Raw genomic sequence first — 18,653 nt, 5'->3', positions numbered from 1 at the left:
CTTAGAAAGTAGCTTCTTTTTATGTCATTTCAAGTCATAACCACTTATAACTATGTAATTGTGAGATGGTTTGAGAAAGAATGAGTTCACAAGTAATTAAATGAAGAAAATAGGCAAAATAAAAGCCATTTTGGCTTTATTTGGCTCTATTATGATGATATGACCCCAAAAACTTAGAAAGTAGCTTCTTTTATGTCATTTCAAGTCATAACCACTTATATGTTTATTTGTTTTAATTGTAACTTATGTTGTTGGTAATTTTTTTAAACTATATATGATTGTATAATGTATTTCTCGTAGGAGACCTACCAGAAGAAGGTTGAAGAAGCTATCACTCAAGGGATTAAAAAGAGTCTGAACGACTTGTATTGGGAGACTGTGGGTGGTCGCAACAAGAAGGGTCGGGTGAGGGGACTTGGCCAAAGTGCAGAGTTGTACTATGGCAACAGGATGGGTCGAGTTTCTAGGTCTTCATAGCAATACACACCGTCCGTTGTTTCTCAAATGCAGGATCAGATGGAGCATAGGTTGCAGGCTCTTGGCAGTGAAATCTAGAGTGAACTCCGGAGTGAAATTCGGAGTGAAATGGAAGTTGAGATGCAAACCCGAATTCAACCTAAAGTGGCCGAAATGGAGAGGAAATCCGGGGAGAGGTGGAATGAGTTCATGAGTCGATTCGCCCGCAACGACACATGTTCCACCTTTCAGCCTCAGCATCGAGACCCCAGGGACGACCCGGGTAGTGGAGGAGCAGGTCAGGGTACCCCGACAATTGTTTAGCGTTGCTTTGGTTTATGTAGTATAGACATGTACTTAATTTGAATTATGTAGCGTTTGATTATGTTACCGCTTTTGTAGAACTGACTATATATTATGTAGCTTTTGATTATGTTCTACTTCAGCATAGCTTTTGTGGAAATATATTTATTAATATTTCCGTAGTTCGATTATTATTTTAATTATCACAGGTATTAGGTGCAGGAATATAGGTTTTAAATGATGCTAATTTTTTTTTAAAAAAATCAGAATTTGTTGAAATGGACTATTTTTTCCGACGAAAATTTCAAGCTTAAAATCCGTCAGAAAAAGAGATTTGCGACGAAAAAACAGGGAGAAAATTCCTTCGCAGATCCATAATATTGCGACGGATTTTAATTCCGTCGTAAGTTTACAACACAAAATTCCGTCGTAAACGTGAAACGGATTTGAATTCCGCCGCAAAATAATTTGTCTGCGATGGAAATATTCGGTCGGAAATAAGTTTATAACCACCGATTTTTCCGTCGTTAAGGTAGTTTCAACGACGGATTTTTTCGTCGTAAAACTGCGACGGATTATGAACTAAAGTCAAAATAATTTCCGACAGAAAAAAAATTCATCGGAAAATCCGTCGGAATACCCCTTACCGACGGAATTTTCCTCGAAAATTCTGCTTTTTCCTACCAACGGTTTTCCGACAGACCTTAACGACGGAATTCCGTCGTTAAGGTGATTTGCGACGGAATTTCAAGTTTCAGCGACGGAAAAATTCGGTCAGAAAACGGCCTTTTTCTTGTTGTGTTCATCACCCAAGTGTGCACACCCCCCAAGGTTGTCTCCTTATATTACAAGGCTATTCTTGAGGAAAGACCCGGTCATACAAAGTCCAATACCTTATCAATAAACCAAATCCGTATAGTAGGATTACCAACATGCTTATAAAACATTAATAATAATAATTCAATGGTTCAATAAATCCTTTTAATGTCCAATAAATTCCAATATAATTCAAACTCCTTTTTAATAATTTCACATGCTTTCAAAATCAAAACCTTTTAAATAGATACTTGAGAATAAAATCTCATATTAATAACTTTTCAAAATCAATAACTCTTCCTTGAAAAACCTTTTAAAATCAATTCCTTTATTTAAACACGATAAGTAATTCAAACCATTAAAAACATGATTTAAAAATCAATCATTCAAAATACTTTTATTAAAACAAATTAAATATTAAAATCAATACCTCCAAACATAATTCAAATCAATTTAATTCAATCACCAATAAAAAAAACATGTTATTCAAACTAATCACTTTCAAAGGTATCTAGCCACCTAAACGTACCTTGATCCTTGCTAGAAAAACCACACAAAAAGAACCTCAACAACCTTGATTCCGAATATCAATCAACACTTTGCACTTTCAAAGTTCAATCACGAATACACCTTGCAAATGACATAACCATAAGGTTATCACAACATAAACTCAAATCTAATGTGCATGGACTATAAAACTCTTTAAAAATAATAACTTTAATATAAAATTATAGCTTTGAAATAGGTATTTGTATTTTAGAAAACTAACCATGAAGAAGATAAAGGAATAAGATTAAAGAGAATTGAATTTTCGTTGGAAAGAATAGGCAGAACTTGCAGAGGTCATAACTCCTTCAATATAACTCCGAATTGGGTGATTCTTGTTCCTAACCTCAAGGATTTTTTGAGATGAACAATCTTTTGTGAAACATCCATACCCCAAAAACTGACTAGAAGTGCCCGAAAACTGGTTTCAAACATAAACGAGATGATTTGTGTAAAAAGAGGAGAAGAAAAGTACGAAAAAGTTTAGGGAAAAGAAGAAGAAGAGAGAAGAAGAGAATTGGGTTTTTGGTGTGAAGAATATGAGAGGTATGAAGAGGTATTTATAGGCTCATGAATGAGAGAATTATGGTAGGAGAATGTAGGAAGAATTATGGTAAAAAGAATTAAGGAATTACTTGAAGAAGTGAATAAGGAAATATGAAAACTTTTGATATTAAGGTGATTAAGAATAATAGAATTTAGGAAAGTGTGTTTGTCATGAAAATAATATGACAAAAGAGATTACTTGGGGAATAATCAAGGATGAAATAAGGTAGGAAAATAAGATGATCAAATCTTTGTGAGATGGAAAATAGGAATTAAGGAAATAAGGAATTTGAGGAAGATAATTAAAATACAAAACTAACAAAATAATTTACCCAAATTTAGCATATGGTGGCCGAAAATATTGAGCATATCTACGCTCATATTTTCTGACCTCCACTTATAGTTTTAGGGAAATATTTGCTAGATTTTAAGGATAAAAAATGATTGTGTAAATAATATATTTTGTATAAAAAAATTAATTAGGAAAATACCAATTATTCACTATTTAATTTCACTAAGAAAATCAGATTTTCTTTACCAAGGAAATCTGAAAATTCCTAGTTAATTATTCAAGAAATTCGGCTCTTTTAATTAAATAATAAAATATAATTTTGTTTAATTAAAATATACGAAATATATATATATAAATAATCCGGTTTTTAAATAAAATAAATGGATAATAAATCTTATCCAAAATCCAAAATATTTATTGAGTTTTAAAATACATTTGGCGCCAAAATTCAATTTTCATTTTGGCTCCAAAATTCAAATAGTAATAAATTACTAAAATACCCTTTTTAAGAGAATACTAATTAATTAAAAATACGTTTCAAAAATACGGGGTATTACAAGTGGAGATGACTTGAAGAGAGAGATTGAGGGATTAAACGATTGTCGAGATGTTGTTGCTCTTTGTGACGAATTTCGATGCGAACTTCGAGCGGTTGACACATCTCTTTAATGACGGATGGTGGTTTAATTTAAGGGGAAGGGAGAGGGCTGATGACCGGTAGAGGGATAGGGGCGGGGTTGACTGTTAATAGTTGAATTTGGCTCTGGTAAGGGGATGATGTAGCGCCGGCCGGAGAGGAGGGCCTTGGAAGGTGCTGGGGGTTGATGGTGGTTTTTTTTCTTTTATTATTATTAATTAATTAGTTAATAATATTAATATTAATAATATTTTTTTTAACCAAATACGTGGTAACACGTGTAAGTTAAACCTTAAAGAAAAAAATCTTACCTATTTAACAAGTCACCAGTAACTTGGGACTGTTTTGGACGGATACACTATAAAGTTGGGATTATTAAAAAATAATTAAAAGTTGGGATTATTTTGAACAGACGGAGCAAAGTTGAGATTATTTCCGTCAATTTTTTTCTTTATTTTTCCAGTGTTAAAGAAGTGTGAATGGCATTATAAATTGTCAAAATTACTGTTTGTTTTTGCTTGGATACTGTGAGTAAATGGCTTTATTTTTGTTTTATAAAAGTGACGACTTTGAATGCTTTTTGTAGTTTATCATCTCAGGACCTTTTTTTTTTTGGATTAAAGTTTCATCACATGTAAAGTAATGATGATGCTTGATTGCTTGAATAATTGAATGGATACAATTTGTACCGCACCAAGTTAATAGTGCGGAATAAGGCCCCGAGTTCATCTTATTTTTGCTGAAGTGAATCAATTGAACTTTATTATTTTTGCTAAATTTAAATTATTTTTAATAAGTTAAAATTATTTTTGTTGAATTTAAATAATATTTTACTGATTTTATATTATATTTCTTCTTTATAGTTACTAAATTTAATAAAACTGAACTTATTTTTACTGAACAAAAATTATTTATACTGAAGTGAAATTATTTTTTTTTAATATTATTTTTTTAAGGTAAAGTGAACAGGAACTTATATGTTCTTATAAAATAAGGTGTTTGGTTAGCATAATTTTGGGATAAGGTACGACTCGGATGGGATATAAAAGTCCAACGAGTGGTGGGGAATAGATAGTAGATACAAGTATGTCTCATAGGCCTCATGCAGTCATGCCATATGTTCTTTAGGTATCAAATAAAAGAAAATTGTTCATTTTCGGACAAAATCAAACACATTATATTAAGTATGTTGTTTAAGTACGGGCACTAATGGGTTGGTGTGTTTGTACTTTGTAGCGGTTGCATTATTACATACGTTTATTGGTTAAGATGTTAAAATTGAAAATGTAGCGACTTTGTAAGGCCCCATTCATTTCACCTTATTTTTACTGAACTGAAATTAATTTTATTGAAATAAAATTATTTTTGTTAAACTTAAATTATATTTACTGAATTGAAATTAATTTTACTAAACTGAAATCATTTTTACTAATTATAATTATATTCTTCTTTAAGGTTACTAATTTTTACTAAACTGAAATTAATTTTACTTAACTAAATTTATTTTTCCAGAATTGAAATTATTTTCACCGAATAATATTTTTTAAGGTGAAATGAATAGGGCCTAATAGCGCATACATCAAACTCGAGTTTATTTATTATCATACAACACCAATATCTCATAGACAATAAAAATAACTATTCATAGCCCCTAGAGAAGATACAAATAGATGGATAACTTGCCAAAGTGTGGCACCTAACAAACTTCTAATGAAAGCATAGAAATTAACTATAACACACTCACAACCATATTGTTACTAGATACATATTGTCTAAGATTGATTCAAACTCGAAATTTTTAACTCTCAAGAGGATTCATGACTTGTCCGGTAAATAACACAGCTCCGGTCATATCATCTCTTATAAGGAACATGAATGGATGGTTAGCTATGAATTTCAACCTGGTAATTCTGTCACACTCCAAACGTTTAGCGGCTTTAGAAGCAGCAGCAGCTTTAGTACCTTTCTCGTTGATCTCAATAAAGGATTTCTGGAAAATGTCTGAAACATAAAGTTTTCGAGCTATGGCTGATGATGAGTCTGTCATTTCAGTAAGACCACCCGCCTTAAAAGGCAATTCAACTCCTAATCCCTTTAAAACATTGGAAGCTTCAAATCCAAATGAAAACTTGAACTTAGGAATCTTAAATTTAGCTGTTGGAATTTTTTTAACTAATAATGGAAGGTGATTATGTAGAAAATCAGGTTCCGAGCTGAGTTTTTGCATCAAGGCGGGAAGCCCATCTTTTTCATCTGGAAGGAGAAGATACATAGAAAATTGGCGCTTATCTTGTCCTTGTTTATAAGGAAGACGAAGAATTTTAAAACCGATGAAAACTTTGATGAATTGATCATACTCGGTGGTCATAAAAGGAACCTTAGTCGAGGTGCCATTCAAAAGATAAAAATCATCTTCTTTTGTTTGCGATGCATCAAACTTCCTCTTCCATGCTGCCTTGAAGTAAATTGCGTTTGCAAAGATGAGCTTGGTGTCTTCATCAACGGAGTTAGGAGCCAACAAATCGCTTATAAGGCCATTAGTTTTGGTCTTCGCCCATGAATTCACATCTAAGACCACTTCGTCGGCCTACATATATGTATAGACATCATATGATTAGGTTGCTGTCAAAATTTAGTGAGTAGCAAGTCGTAGTGTTATTCTAACTAATTTATCGTTTCAAAAATAAAATTATAGCTTAAAATCATAGTATAAGTGAATAAATAACACTATGTATGTCTTCCATCAGATTCTCTCTACTATTCTAATCATATGAGTCCTCTATTTTTTCTAAGGTTGCAATAAAAATTTACATAGAAATTTGATGGAGAATATTAGTCAAATGGAACATAAAAAAAGTACATTAAAACAAACAAAAAAAATAAAACAAACTTTGGTAAGTGGTAGAAGTAGACATACTTTGTTGCAAAAATCAACTTGATTGGAAGTAGCTTTGTAAACATGATCAAGTAGTTGTTTGAAAGTGGGGTTAAGAGGAAGTGTTTGATCAACCCAAACACCATTAGCATAGCTCAAGTTAGGCCCACCGGTGGCGCTGCCATCAGCAAGGACGAGTGATACAAGCTCTGCACAAAGTTTGTTAAGTTCATCAGAGGAATTAGCCTTGAGAAACGTAAGAAGTTGGTCACGAGTTGAGCCGGATGATCCGGCAGCGATCACACAAAGTATGACATGAAGTGAGAGTGGTGAGATAACCAATTTCTTGTTCTTATTCTCCTCGGTTAACGACACACGGCTGGTGAGAGTCAGTGAGACGTCTGCTAGGTTGGTGAATGATTGGTGAAGGTCCATTCCTAAGAACACTTAGCTTAGTTATATGGGATAAATATATAAACAATAAGAAGTAAGAAGTTTACTTTTGATAATATGGATGAGATGAGATTTGGTCTAATTGAGTAACTTTATAGGAGGATTTTGCTTTAATGAAAGAGTTCAACTGTGCAACACACCTTCAAAGAGTTCCAAAACATCTATACGGAGTATGTAATTTTCTAGGTTTTTAAAATTATCTTTCCTTTTTTTTTTTTCATTTGTAATCCTCTAATAAAGAAAGTTACTACCTTTGTCGTAAATAATTGGGGTACTTTACTTTTTTTTATCAACGTTGACCACCTTTAATCCTTTATTGCTATACATAAAATAATAAGAATTGGAGGTGGTATAGTGTTATACACAAAATAATGAAATAATAATAATATTTTTTAAAAGAACTAATCGAAGTCTTGAGCACCTAAATAAGCATTCGAACAATTATTCAAAATACAAGTAATGTGTAGAGATCCAAGCCAACCAATCGAGCAGTACATTAATTCTGCTTCGAATCTAGTTTCGAACCCTAAATTGAATATGATGGCACAATTAATCGGCAATAGATTAAGAAAAAAAATCTTTTAATACGAAAGATTCAAACATAGCACATTAGAAAGCAACATAAATTAAAGTAATTAATTTCTTTTTTGTATGTGTTTTTTTTTTTCTAAAAACAATATATATATATATATATATATATATATATATATATATATATATATATATATATATATATATATATATTTTCCCTTTCTAAATACCTTATTACAATACAATCCGTACTGATCCGTGGTTAAATACTCCATACTCCGTAATGTTACACTCTTCCATATTAATGGTTCATGGAGGCGGATGTACCATGCGCATGGTACATCCGTTCCCAAAAAAGGCGGAAAGAACATTGTATAGAGATGTAAAGAACATTTAGTTAAAGTGAAAAGAACATGTTATAGAATTGTAAAGATTAAAGAAATGAACATAACACTATCTTATAAAGAACATTAGATCATCTTCAACCTTTGTCACATTATTCTCAAATTCAACATTTATCCAGATTCATCAAATTTAAAAAAGAAAAATAAACAATGAATTTTATGATCACAAAATATTCTAATACAAATCTAAAGTAACACAATTAAAGAAAAATAAATTCAAGACTTCATTCAAAATTACCTTCAATCTTTGATTAACAAATCCACATATTCACCTTCATGAAAAATCACTCCATTAACAAACAATGATCAAAAGCACCACGAAACTCGATCTAAATGCACATCCATTGTCTTCTATTAGAAGAATTTCTTTTTCTCTATAAATTTTCTAATTCTCTCTCTAAGATTTTTATTCCTCTCTCTAAAATATTCAAACAAGTGAAATTAAACATGAAGAAATATATAAATTTCTATTGAGATTGGGAAATAATTACTAAAACTCTTCAATTATGGAACAAATAATTCATTTAAAGATTGAAAAGCTAGATGTTCTTTAAAAAATACTACTCTGTATTATGTTTTTTTTTTTTTTTTTTTTTTTTTTTTTTTTTTTTGAATACAAATAATATTCATTACATTATATATCATGTTCTTTATTAATATTACGGATGTTCTTTAAATATATACAAAGAACATAAAAGTAGATTTTTTTTTACAAAATAGTTATATGTTCTTTACAAAACAAATACATGTTCATTACAAAACAACCATATGTGATGTTCTTTATTAAATAATAATATGTTCTTTACAAAACAGCTATATGTTCTTTACTGAACAACTATATGTTCATTCCGCCTCTTTTTAAGGAAATCCGGATGCACCATGCACCATGCTTGGTGCATCCGCCTCCATGATTAAAAATTTCAATATTAATAAACCATTTATTCAAGCTTTGAAGGACACGGTCGCAGGTAGAGTGTGAAGTTGGGGAGGCCCATTTTCAATTGTGTGAAGTTGGCGACAGAGTTGTGGATTAATCCCACATTCCCAACTTGTATTCAAAAATTAATACAGTATAAAACTTGTGGGTTTTTCCAAAAAAAATAAAAATAAAAAAATTAAATACTCCACAAATACACTGAAATATAAACGGCGACCCACTAAAATAACAATATTTTTTTTTTTTTTTCAGGAAACCCACTAAAATAACATAACGGCTACATTTATCCCCTGTTTTATGTGTCCTTCCCCTATTTCACCGCATAAATCCTCTGCTTCCTCTTCTTCTTCAACAAAAACTATCCTCTTCTTCTTCAACAAAAACTAAAAGCTTTTTTTATTATTTTTAATAAAGGTGATGTGATTTGATCATCAAATTCTTCCCCGATTATTCACACAAATATTAATAGATATTTAAGTTTCAATTCTTTCATTTTCTGATATTGTTTTTCCTTTTTTCACTTAATAGTTAATATGTTAAACAATTCTGAAAATCTTGCATCCTTTTTTTTTTTTTTTTTTTTTTTTTTTTTTTTTTTTTTTAATAAAAACCTAAATAAGGTTATTCATATTATTCTTAAATTGTTTACTTAAATTTCTCTTCCTTTTTCCCCTGATTCTGTCTATTTTTTCCTCCATCATCATTTTCCGGCTCCTAAATGGCCATCCATGCTCCATCCAAATAAACCTCGTAAAGTTCTAGAAAAATCCAACGCAAAAATGGTTTCAATTCATTGCCTTAACCGCCGCCGGAGAAGCAGATTTCACGATGTTTGCGCAAGTCGTTGAATTTCAATACTTTTGAGTTGATTTATACGATTTGAGGTTTTTTGAGCAATTGGGATAGAAGCGTAAGAAACAATGGTTGTCGTTCTCAATTCAGAGAAACTAGATGAAACCCGTGCGATGCACAGGTTATTTGAATTTTTTAAAATAATTATATATATATTTGTGCTAAAATTTGTTATATATTTTGATAAAATTCCTAATATCAAAAGATAATATTTTATATTTAATTAATTTAAATTAAGAAATCTCATTCGTCAATTTTACTTACGTGTCATTTAAATTATTTAATTCTAAAAGAAATTAATAATCTCGTATTAATTGGCTACCACTAAAATTTATTATCCTACGTGGCGCGATGAAAAAATTAAATACTACTTGGCTCTCTAAAAACTCGGGAAAAAACTCCCCTTTATATATATATTAGATTAGATTGTATTCGAGAAGAAATTGGTAATTTCACAAGGGCAAACCGCCTAAACCCTATCCCCAAACCCTAAACCCTAAACCCTAAGCCTTAAAGTCTAATGCTAACCCTAAACCCAAACCCAAACCCTAACCCGACCCTTAACCCTAAACCCTAACCCTAACCCTAACCCTAAACCCAAAACCCAAAACCTTATACCCTATCTTAAACCCTAATCCGAAACCCTAAACCCTAAACCCTAAACCTTAACCCTAAACCCTATAATTATGAAGTCAATTAAATTTGTATAAAACATTTTACGGTCAAAGTATGCCAACAAAATAGGGGGCAAATGGGGTATAAAAGTACATTACACGGGTAGTATTTAACATAAATCTTCATTCTTAAATAAAATCCTATAATTATTAAGTTTCTTACATTTAAAAAAAATTAACAATGATAAATTACTTTTGACATCAATATAAATATACTCAATATTCAAGATTTTTTTAAAAACAAATTAAAGTTATTTTGTTTTAATAAAACATATGTTTTTTTTATTTATTTTTTGCAAATTATTGTTAAATTAACATTGTAACACAAAATTAGGTTAAGTAAAACCATGCATTGCATGGCAATTAAGCTAGTTACACATTAATATACAATCAAACTCACTACAAATTAAAAATTATAAAACAATTAAAGTTACCATAAAAAGTGTTAAAATAACCCTTAAATTGACCATCTTATAATAAAACAAACGTAACTCTGCCATATACACAAGACTTACATGTATAAATTTAATATACTTATACTTGTATTACCTTCAATTTTTTTTGGTACTACACTTGTATAACTTTATATTTTGTTCAATCTAGTTCTACATTATTCTATTTTGGCAAAAACCTTTTGCTATATTGATCACTTAACCCACATATATACTCTATTTCATTATGTTACTCATACAAATATATTATATAGATGTTACTTTTATAAATTAATGTGGCCACGCAGGCACAAGACTCAGATCACCGTTCCATGGTTAGTCCTCAAATTTCACTAAGTTACATTCTTTCATCTGTTCTCATTCCTATACCAATTGGCTGTTGGTGTGATGGTGATTGGAACTACACTTGGTAGGGAGGACTCATGTTCGATCCCCCGTAACAACAATCGTGAGGGGACTGGATCCTAACCACTCAAAACTGATCCTCGAATACGGATTAGCCCAAAAGAGTGAACTGGGTGGAACAAAAAAAAAAAAAAAAAAAAAAAAAAAAAAAACTATTCTCATTCCTATTATTCATCATTTTTGAAAAGATAGTAAAAATACTGAGAGTAATATCTTATGTGGCAATAGTGAATAAATGTCACATATAAGAATTTTGTTGTTGTTGTTGTTTAACAAGAAAAGAAGAGATGTGATGTGGAGGATTGAAATGGCCATAGGGGTTTTGGGTGATTACCAGAAGGCTATTGAGAGTGGCAGTGTGACTGGATCGGATCGAAGAAAGCTGAGCTCCCTAGACCCTAGCAGATGGTTTCCTCCTCCCATGACCCATGAAATGCTTAAAGCTCAATACTGATGTAGCTTTCGGAAAAGATGGAAACATTGACTTTATGGGCGATTCTGGGAGACGGGGAAAGTGATGTTCTTCTGGCTATATATATATATATGTGTCAATGTGTGATAGATGGAGAGGCAATAGCTAATAATGGTGAAGAATCATTAACAGCAATTACAAACATACAAACAATGGTTTATATATGAGTCAGTTAGGTATTGATAATGGTCAATCGGTCATGGACGCACAATATAATACAAATATTGTTATGTAATTGTCTGGGAGCGATTGAAATAGATATATAATTAAAGTATTGCGACCAAATATACTAATAATCAAAACAAAGCATGAAATGTTATTGTTATATGCTTGCAGCATAGATAGCAATACAAGAAAAACCATTTATTGCAACGACTCAAGTCGTCGCGAAAAGCTAATTGTCGTCGTTGCGGGTACACGTAGCGAAAGGTTTATAAATATTTGGGATTATTATTGATTCACACTCAAACTAAAACTCAAACTCGAATTTTTAACTCTCAAGAGGATTCACAACTTGTCCAGAAAATAGCACGACTCCAGTCACGTTTTCTTTTATAAGAAATATGAATGGATGATCAGCCACAAAATCCAATGTTTCATATCTTTTTAAGCACAGTAGTCTCAATTTACCAGCCGTAGCAGCAGCAGCTTCAGTACCTTCCTCATTGATTTCAATAAAAGATTTTTGGTTAATGCTCGAAACATATAATTTTTGAGCTTGAGATGAGTCTGTCAATTCGGTGAGGCCACCCGTCATAAAGGGCAGTTTTAGTCCTAAGCCCTTGAGAATCTCAGAAGCTTCAAATCCAAACGAAATCTTGAACTTAGGAAGCTTAAAATCACCCACAATAACTTTTCCAAATGGAAGGTGTTCATTTAGGAAACGAGGTTGAGAGTTTATTTTATGTATCAAGGCTGGAAGCCTATCTTTCGCGTCTGGAAGGAAAAAATACATCGAAAATCGACGCTCATCTTCTCCTTGTTTATAAGGTAGGCCTAGGACTTTAAAACCATCGAAAGCTCTGATGTATTGCTTCTTTTTGGTGGTCATAAAAGGCACCTTAACTGAGCTACCATTAAGAAGATAAAAGCCATCTTCCTTTGTTAGCAATGCATCAAATTTCTTATACTATGCACCCTTAAAGTAAATTGCGTTTGTCAAGATAAGTCTGGTTTGATTATCAACAGAATCAGGAGACAACAACTCTTTAATAAGGCCACTAGTTTGCTTCTCAGCCCAAGAATTCACATTCGCAACCACTTCAATTGCCTACAATAATTGAGTGAATATATATATAGATCAGATGTAACCAATGTACACAGACTGCACACATTAAATTAGGTTGCTATCAAAAAAGTAGTAAGCCTCGAAATAGCTAGTTTATAATACTAATAAAATGATTTTTTTTTTTTTTTTTTTTTTTTTGTGTGTGTAACATGGTACCTCATACTTTTCAAATTTCAAGTCAATAATTGAACTTGGGAAATCGGTCAATGAATTAGGGTGAATGAATTTTCGGAAACTACTACCCCGTATGAATGTTAATAATGTTAATAGTTTGCTAAATTAGATGAAATTGTTTGATTTACAATAAAATTAGATGTACAAAAAAAATTGGGTAATCTTATCAATATTCCCAGAACACCGTGTACATTACATATACACTCTCTCCGGAATAATAATAAGTCAACGGCAATCGTAGAAAATAAATTCGAAAAATCCAATTCAAAACTATAGCATGCAATTGATAAACACCAAAATAAAAAAAAAAATAAAAAATAAAAAAAGAAAACGGATTATAAGGAAAGAAAGACATACTTTGTTGACAAAATCAACTTGATTAGAATCAGCTTTGTAAAGATGATCAGCAACTTGTTTGAATGTATGCTTAAGAGGAAGTGTTTGATCCACCCAAACTCCATTGGCATAGCTCAGCTTGGGCCCACCAATGGCGCTGCCGTCGGCGAAGACTAGTGAAACGAGCTCCGAACAAAGCTTGTTGAGATGATCGGGGGAATCGGACTTGAGAAACGATAGAAGCTGATCACGAGTCGAGCCAGATGAACCGGCAGCGATCAAACTCAGTACGACATGGATTGAGATAGGTGACATTACCATGTTTTTGTTCTTCGCCTCATTGGAAGACAACAAACTTCCGGTGAGAGTCAATGAGACGTCCGTGAGGTCGGAGATTGATCGCTGAAGGTCCATTGATCCCGTAGGTATGGAAGAGACTACCAATGGGTATGGGTTAGTCTCACGATCTTTTCTTTTTTTTTTTTTTTTTTTTTTTAATTTTTAAAGTAGTCTCTGTTGGAAATAAAGTTTAAGTTTGCAAAAGTGAAATTAGAAGAAAGCAAATTAAGAATGATTGCATTAAACAAAGCTGTTTACAAGGCCTTAAAAAGTACATTAAATAACTAACCAGTAACCACTACCTAAAAAATAGGAACATGAGAGCATAGCCAGCCGTTAATCATTTAGGGTGGTTATTAGGTGAGAGAGTGTAAAAATATTATAAACAATTGTAGAGAGAGAAAAAGAAGGAGAGATAAAACAATAACCTGGTTAAAGTTTTAGCCAGGTTATTGTAACATGGTTATTGAATAAATATTCACCCACTTTTGTAAGATTCTCCACTTATTGAATAAAATTTATGGACAACCATTGGGATACATTGGTTATAAAAGTGGTTATATATGAAGTGAAAGATAGAGAAATGAATATAATAGATGATAACCACAATGATTGTGGTTAACCATTGTGTATACTCTGAGATGCATTATTGTGAGTAGTGAACCCACTAACTCCAAATACCCCTCAACTAAATAAAACATGCTTTTGACTAATAGAAAACAAAGTGACCCACTAACACCATATATTAGAAAAAAAGGAACATAAAGTCTTATATGTGGCTAGTCACATGGTGTGACCATGTTACATAATCACATACAAGACAATTAATTAAGCAATAAGGGGTTACGGTGATGAGCAAATGGGGTTACTTTAACGCGTATGTAGGTTTACTTAAATGAGAAATAAGGGTTACTCTCTTAAATAAGTAGAATTATTCTTTTATTTTTTTAACTAAAGAATAGGGTTACTTAAATGAACAAATGGAGTTACTTATTTCTAAATTACTTGAATTAACTCGTATAATGTATTTGGGTTACTTTTATGGACAACATGAGGTTACTCTTATGAAAAATTGAGGCTACTCATATATATAAATGAAGATTATTCTTATAATTTAAACTAATGTGGTCACACCGTGTGGCTAGCCAGTAGCCACATACAAGACTTGCCCAAATAAGAAATAAATAACTAACAAATATTTGTAGCATTATCAACAGTCTCACGATCTATTTAAACGGCAAATTTAAGTTTATCTCTTTGATTGCTCTACCACGTACATCAAGACCCTTCGCTGGTATTTCACATGTATTAATTTCACATGACATGGTTGGGTAGCCACACTGGTATTTCACTTCGCTTGTTAATAACCCAGCGGTCCACCGTGGTATTTTTTATGCATTAGTAGTAGTAGGGGTGTAGTGCTTATGAGACAAGACAACTCGCGAACTACTCGAGTTTGACTCGGTCAAAACTCGACTTGAGTGAGCTCGACTCGAACTCGAGATCGACTCGAAATGTTAACGAATAGAATTGATCATTACTCGACTCGAAAGCTCGTAAGAAGCTCGAATTCCTTCATATAATATTAGATTTACAAAATTTAAATTATTTTGATTAAAAAAAAACTTTTATTTAGATTAATAATTAATAAATTAACATTATTTATGTACTCTTATCATCATATATATTTTTTCAGATGGAAAAAAAAAATGGGTTTTTCACCATATACCCTTGAGTTTTTTGTTTATTCACCATATACCCATGAACAATTTAAATTCATCATATACCCTTGAATTTTCACAAAAATACACCATATACCCTTGATGACTAATGATTGTTAACTTTGTCAATCATTAGGAGTAATTATGACTCAAAACCACCCTAAATACATTCCTTTACCTCCGAAATCACTTACATTTACTTTTCCCACCCCCAAAACCACCTCAAATTTTTTTTTCTCATCCTCAAATCAATCATACATATATGATTATGTAGATTTGGAGTGGTTTCAGGGATTGGACAAAGGAGAGGAGTGGTTTTGGGGATAGAGGGAGAGATCTAAGGTGGTTTTGAAGCATAATTAATCAAATCTCACTCATCTTTTTGTCATAAGGGGTATATGGTGAATTTTTATAACAACTAAGGAGTAAATTGTGAATTTGAAAATTTTTATGGGTATATGGTGAATAAACAAAAAAAAAAAAACTCAGGGTTATATGGTGAAAAAACCGAGGAAAAAAAGAAAAAGAGAATGAAGAGATGTTACACTAAGGGTGTGTTCTCATTTACTGAACTGAACTGAACTAAACTAAAATGAGCTGAACTGTATTGAACTGAACAAAACTGAGCTGAATCGAATTGTTTATGAGAGAAGGAAATTGGGAACTGAACTAAACTAAATTGAACTAAACTGAACTAGAATTAAATTAAGTTTAAGAGAACAGGTCCTAAATAGGAGTTTACTAAGACAAATCAAATTACGAGATCAACTCGATCGAATTTGGTCAAAGCTCGACTCGGTCAAAACTCGACTCAATAAAGCTTGACTCGATATGTTAACGAGTGGAGTCAAGCTACCCCAAACTCAAACTTGACTTGCATCCTAAGCACCCCTGATTAGTACTAATGCTGTTATTTCCATACCTTTAGTGTCATAACATGGTTGGGTAGCCACGCTGGCCATGTCCACGCAGGCAAATGTAATCGGAGTAGTAATGAATTTTTTTCCTTTAGGAAAATTTATTCAAAAGGACCACTTCTCTTTTGTTCAGAAGGACCAATTAAGGAAAAGGTTGTTTAAAAGGACCACAAAAGACAATTTGGGTTGTTGAGGAGGACCAAGGCCAATTTTTTACGTCAGACTCCAGCGTTAACCGTCAAGTCCCAAGCACGTGTGTAACACCCCGTCCTTTTAGAATTGTAAGCGTTAGAGGAATTACGCCTGAACGGGAGGCTACTTAACTTTGATTGGCAAAGTCAAGCTTAACCTAGGTCTAAATTTCAAGTTTAAGTCATTCAAACATCCAAATTAAGTTATTTTAACCGAAGCGCAAACTAAGTGATTAAAAATAAATAAACAAATGAACATAAACATAGACAAATAAACCAATTACTTTCAAAAGCCAAGGGCAGAACAACCCTTATCGGCCAAGCTAAAATCAAACTAAAACCAATTTCAATGTACTTAAACAATCAACTAAAAACAAAGGCATACAAGCCCAAAAGTTGGGTTCTAAACTCTCAAACCCTAACCTATTGTCGCAATGATCAAATAAACATATAGAACCTGCAAATTATAACAATGGTCCACAATCAGTGGGGAGCAACGAGCAGTTCTCCCTCAAATCAAAAATTGAAGATTTTAGACTTAAATTAATAGAAAGAAACCACAACCACAAACAACTTGAAAACCCAAATAAATCACTTAAAACCATCAAACCACACAAACTATGAAATATTTCATAATCAACTTTAAAATGGAAAATCGATATTTAAACACTTGACTTCAATCATAATTTATATAAACTTCAAAATAAGTAATAATTTTTATATTATAAGTATTTCAAACTCAAAACCTTCAAAATAATAGAACTAGCATGGACGGAACACTAGTGGCCTCGCAATCCATTTCCTAAGGTTTGTCAAGACGAACCCCGGTCATCTTGCAGAGACCGTGTCTAAGATTGGCCAACTCCTGATTATGGGTAGATGTCTATAAGGTCTTACACACCCCCGGACGACAAAAATTAACCCAGGTTGAGCTACCTAAGACTCGCAATCCAGGTAGTTAGTATGTTCATTAACTAGCAAGAAGCAACTCGGTCATGCACGTGACGGTCAAAGTCGTAGTCCGGCGTTGACTTGCCTGAAAATTAACCTTGGTCCCCTTCAACAACCCAAACTGTCTTTTTTGGTCCTTTAAACAAAATTTTCTTTAAAAGGTCTTTCTGAACAAAAGAGATCACTGAAGTGGTCCTTTTGAACAAATTTTTCTTTCCGTTATGTTTACAGTTTTGTTCGTTTTCGTAGACCGTCAACTAACAACATACGGGTACGATCATTAATTATAGACTTTTTATCTTAGGGTTCTTTATTGTTCTCCACCAAATTAAAAAGAGCAATCCTCTAATTCCACTCAGAATTGATCGAATTCAGGGTATCATTTCAAAGTCACTCATTTCTATTGTGCGACCTTATATTTTTAATCTCAAAGATTATGTGAAAGCTTCCTTATTTGTTCGGCCCAATTTTTAACTGTACCACTTTTAGAGTTCTTCATTAGTTTCCCCAATTTGATTTCAGATTCTCTTATACTCAAATAAAATTAGACATCGAGGTATTATGGGTATATTGATAATGATATGATTTGCTATTTAACCATTACCGTCGTCTTCACAATATTTTTTTCTTGAGTCTACCCTTTGGTTTACTCCATTATGTCTTTAACTTTTTATGGCTTTATTTCAGGTTAAATAGTTGAAAATTAGTAAATTGATTTCAAATAATTACTTTGTCAAAAAGATTTCAAATAATCAGAACAATGGTTGTAGATGAAACCTGGCTGAAAATCGCAACCGAAAAAAACTATTGCGGTGTCGGTAAGAAGTTTTTCTGACTTCTTGACGGTTAAGATCTTACTCTTCCGAAAAAGACAACACTGTATTAGACTGTCCAAAGGGACATATTGCAGTGTATGCAAAACATTTTAAGTTTGGCCTATGCTTTCCACTTCACCATTTTATCGAAAAAATCTTTAAGGCCTGAAATATATAGGTTGCACAATTGACACTGACAGCGATTCACAACATTGTGATTCTGGTGTGGGTAATGATATTTATGGATTTTCCATTAACTCTAAATCTGAT

General features: G+C 32.3%; 1 protein-coding gene and 1 pseudogene across 1 annotated transcript; both read right to left on the bottom strand.

Annotated features, from left to right (window-relative positions):
- Positions 1-5,213: 5,213 nt before the first annotated feature.
- LOC145587461 (serpin-ZX-like) lies at positions 5,214-7,095 on the bottom strand. The gene is made up of 2 exons (XM_081644196.1): positions 6,514-7,095; positions 5,214-6,183 (listed from the first exon to the last, which is right to left on the bottom strand). Exons 1-2 carry the CDS (start codon positions 6,904-6,906, stop codon positions 5,395-5,397), a joined length of 1,182 nt encoding a protein of 393 aa, XP_081500322.1. The 5' UTR covers positions 6,907-7,095; the 3' UTR covers positions 5,214-5,394.
- Positions 7,096-12,108: 5,013 nt separating this feature from the next.
- LOC145587460 (serpin-ZX-like) lies at positions 12,109-13,863 on the bottom strand (annotated as a pseudogene).
- Positions 13,864-18,653: the final 4,790 nt, after the last annotated feature.

This window comes from Chenopodium album, chromosome 17 (assembly GCF_948465745.1).
Source record: "Chenopodium album chromosome 17, dcCheAlbu1.1, whole genome shotgun sequence".
Classification (NCBI taxonomy): Eukaryota; Viridiplantae; Streptophyta; class Magnoliopsida; order Caryophyllales; family Amaranthaceae; genus Chenopodium; species Chenopodium album.
This window is presented reverse-complemented; position numbering and strand designations above follow the sequence as displayed.

Bases quoted from the DNA above. Each gene is read 5' to 3' on its own strand.
- LOC145587461 (XM_081644196.1), bottom strand. From the start codon at position 6,906: ATGGACCTTCACCAATCATTCACCAACCTAGCAGACGTCTCACTGACT. The intron at 6,184-6,513 runs GTATGTCTACTT...ACATATATGTAG, and splicing joins AAGTTGATTTTTGCAACAAA to GCCGACGAAGTGGTCTTAGA.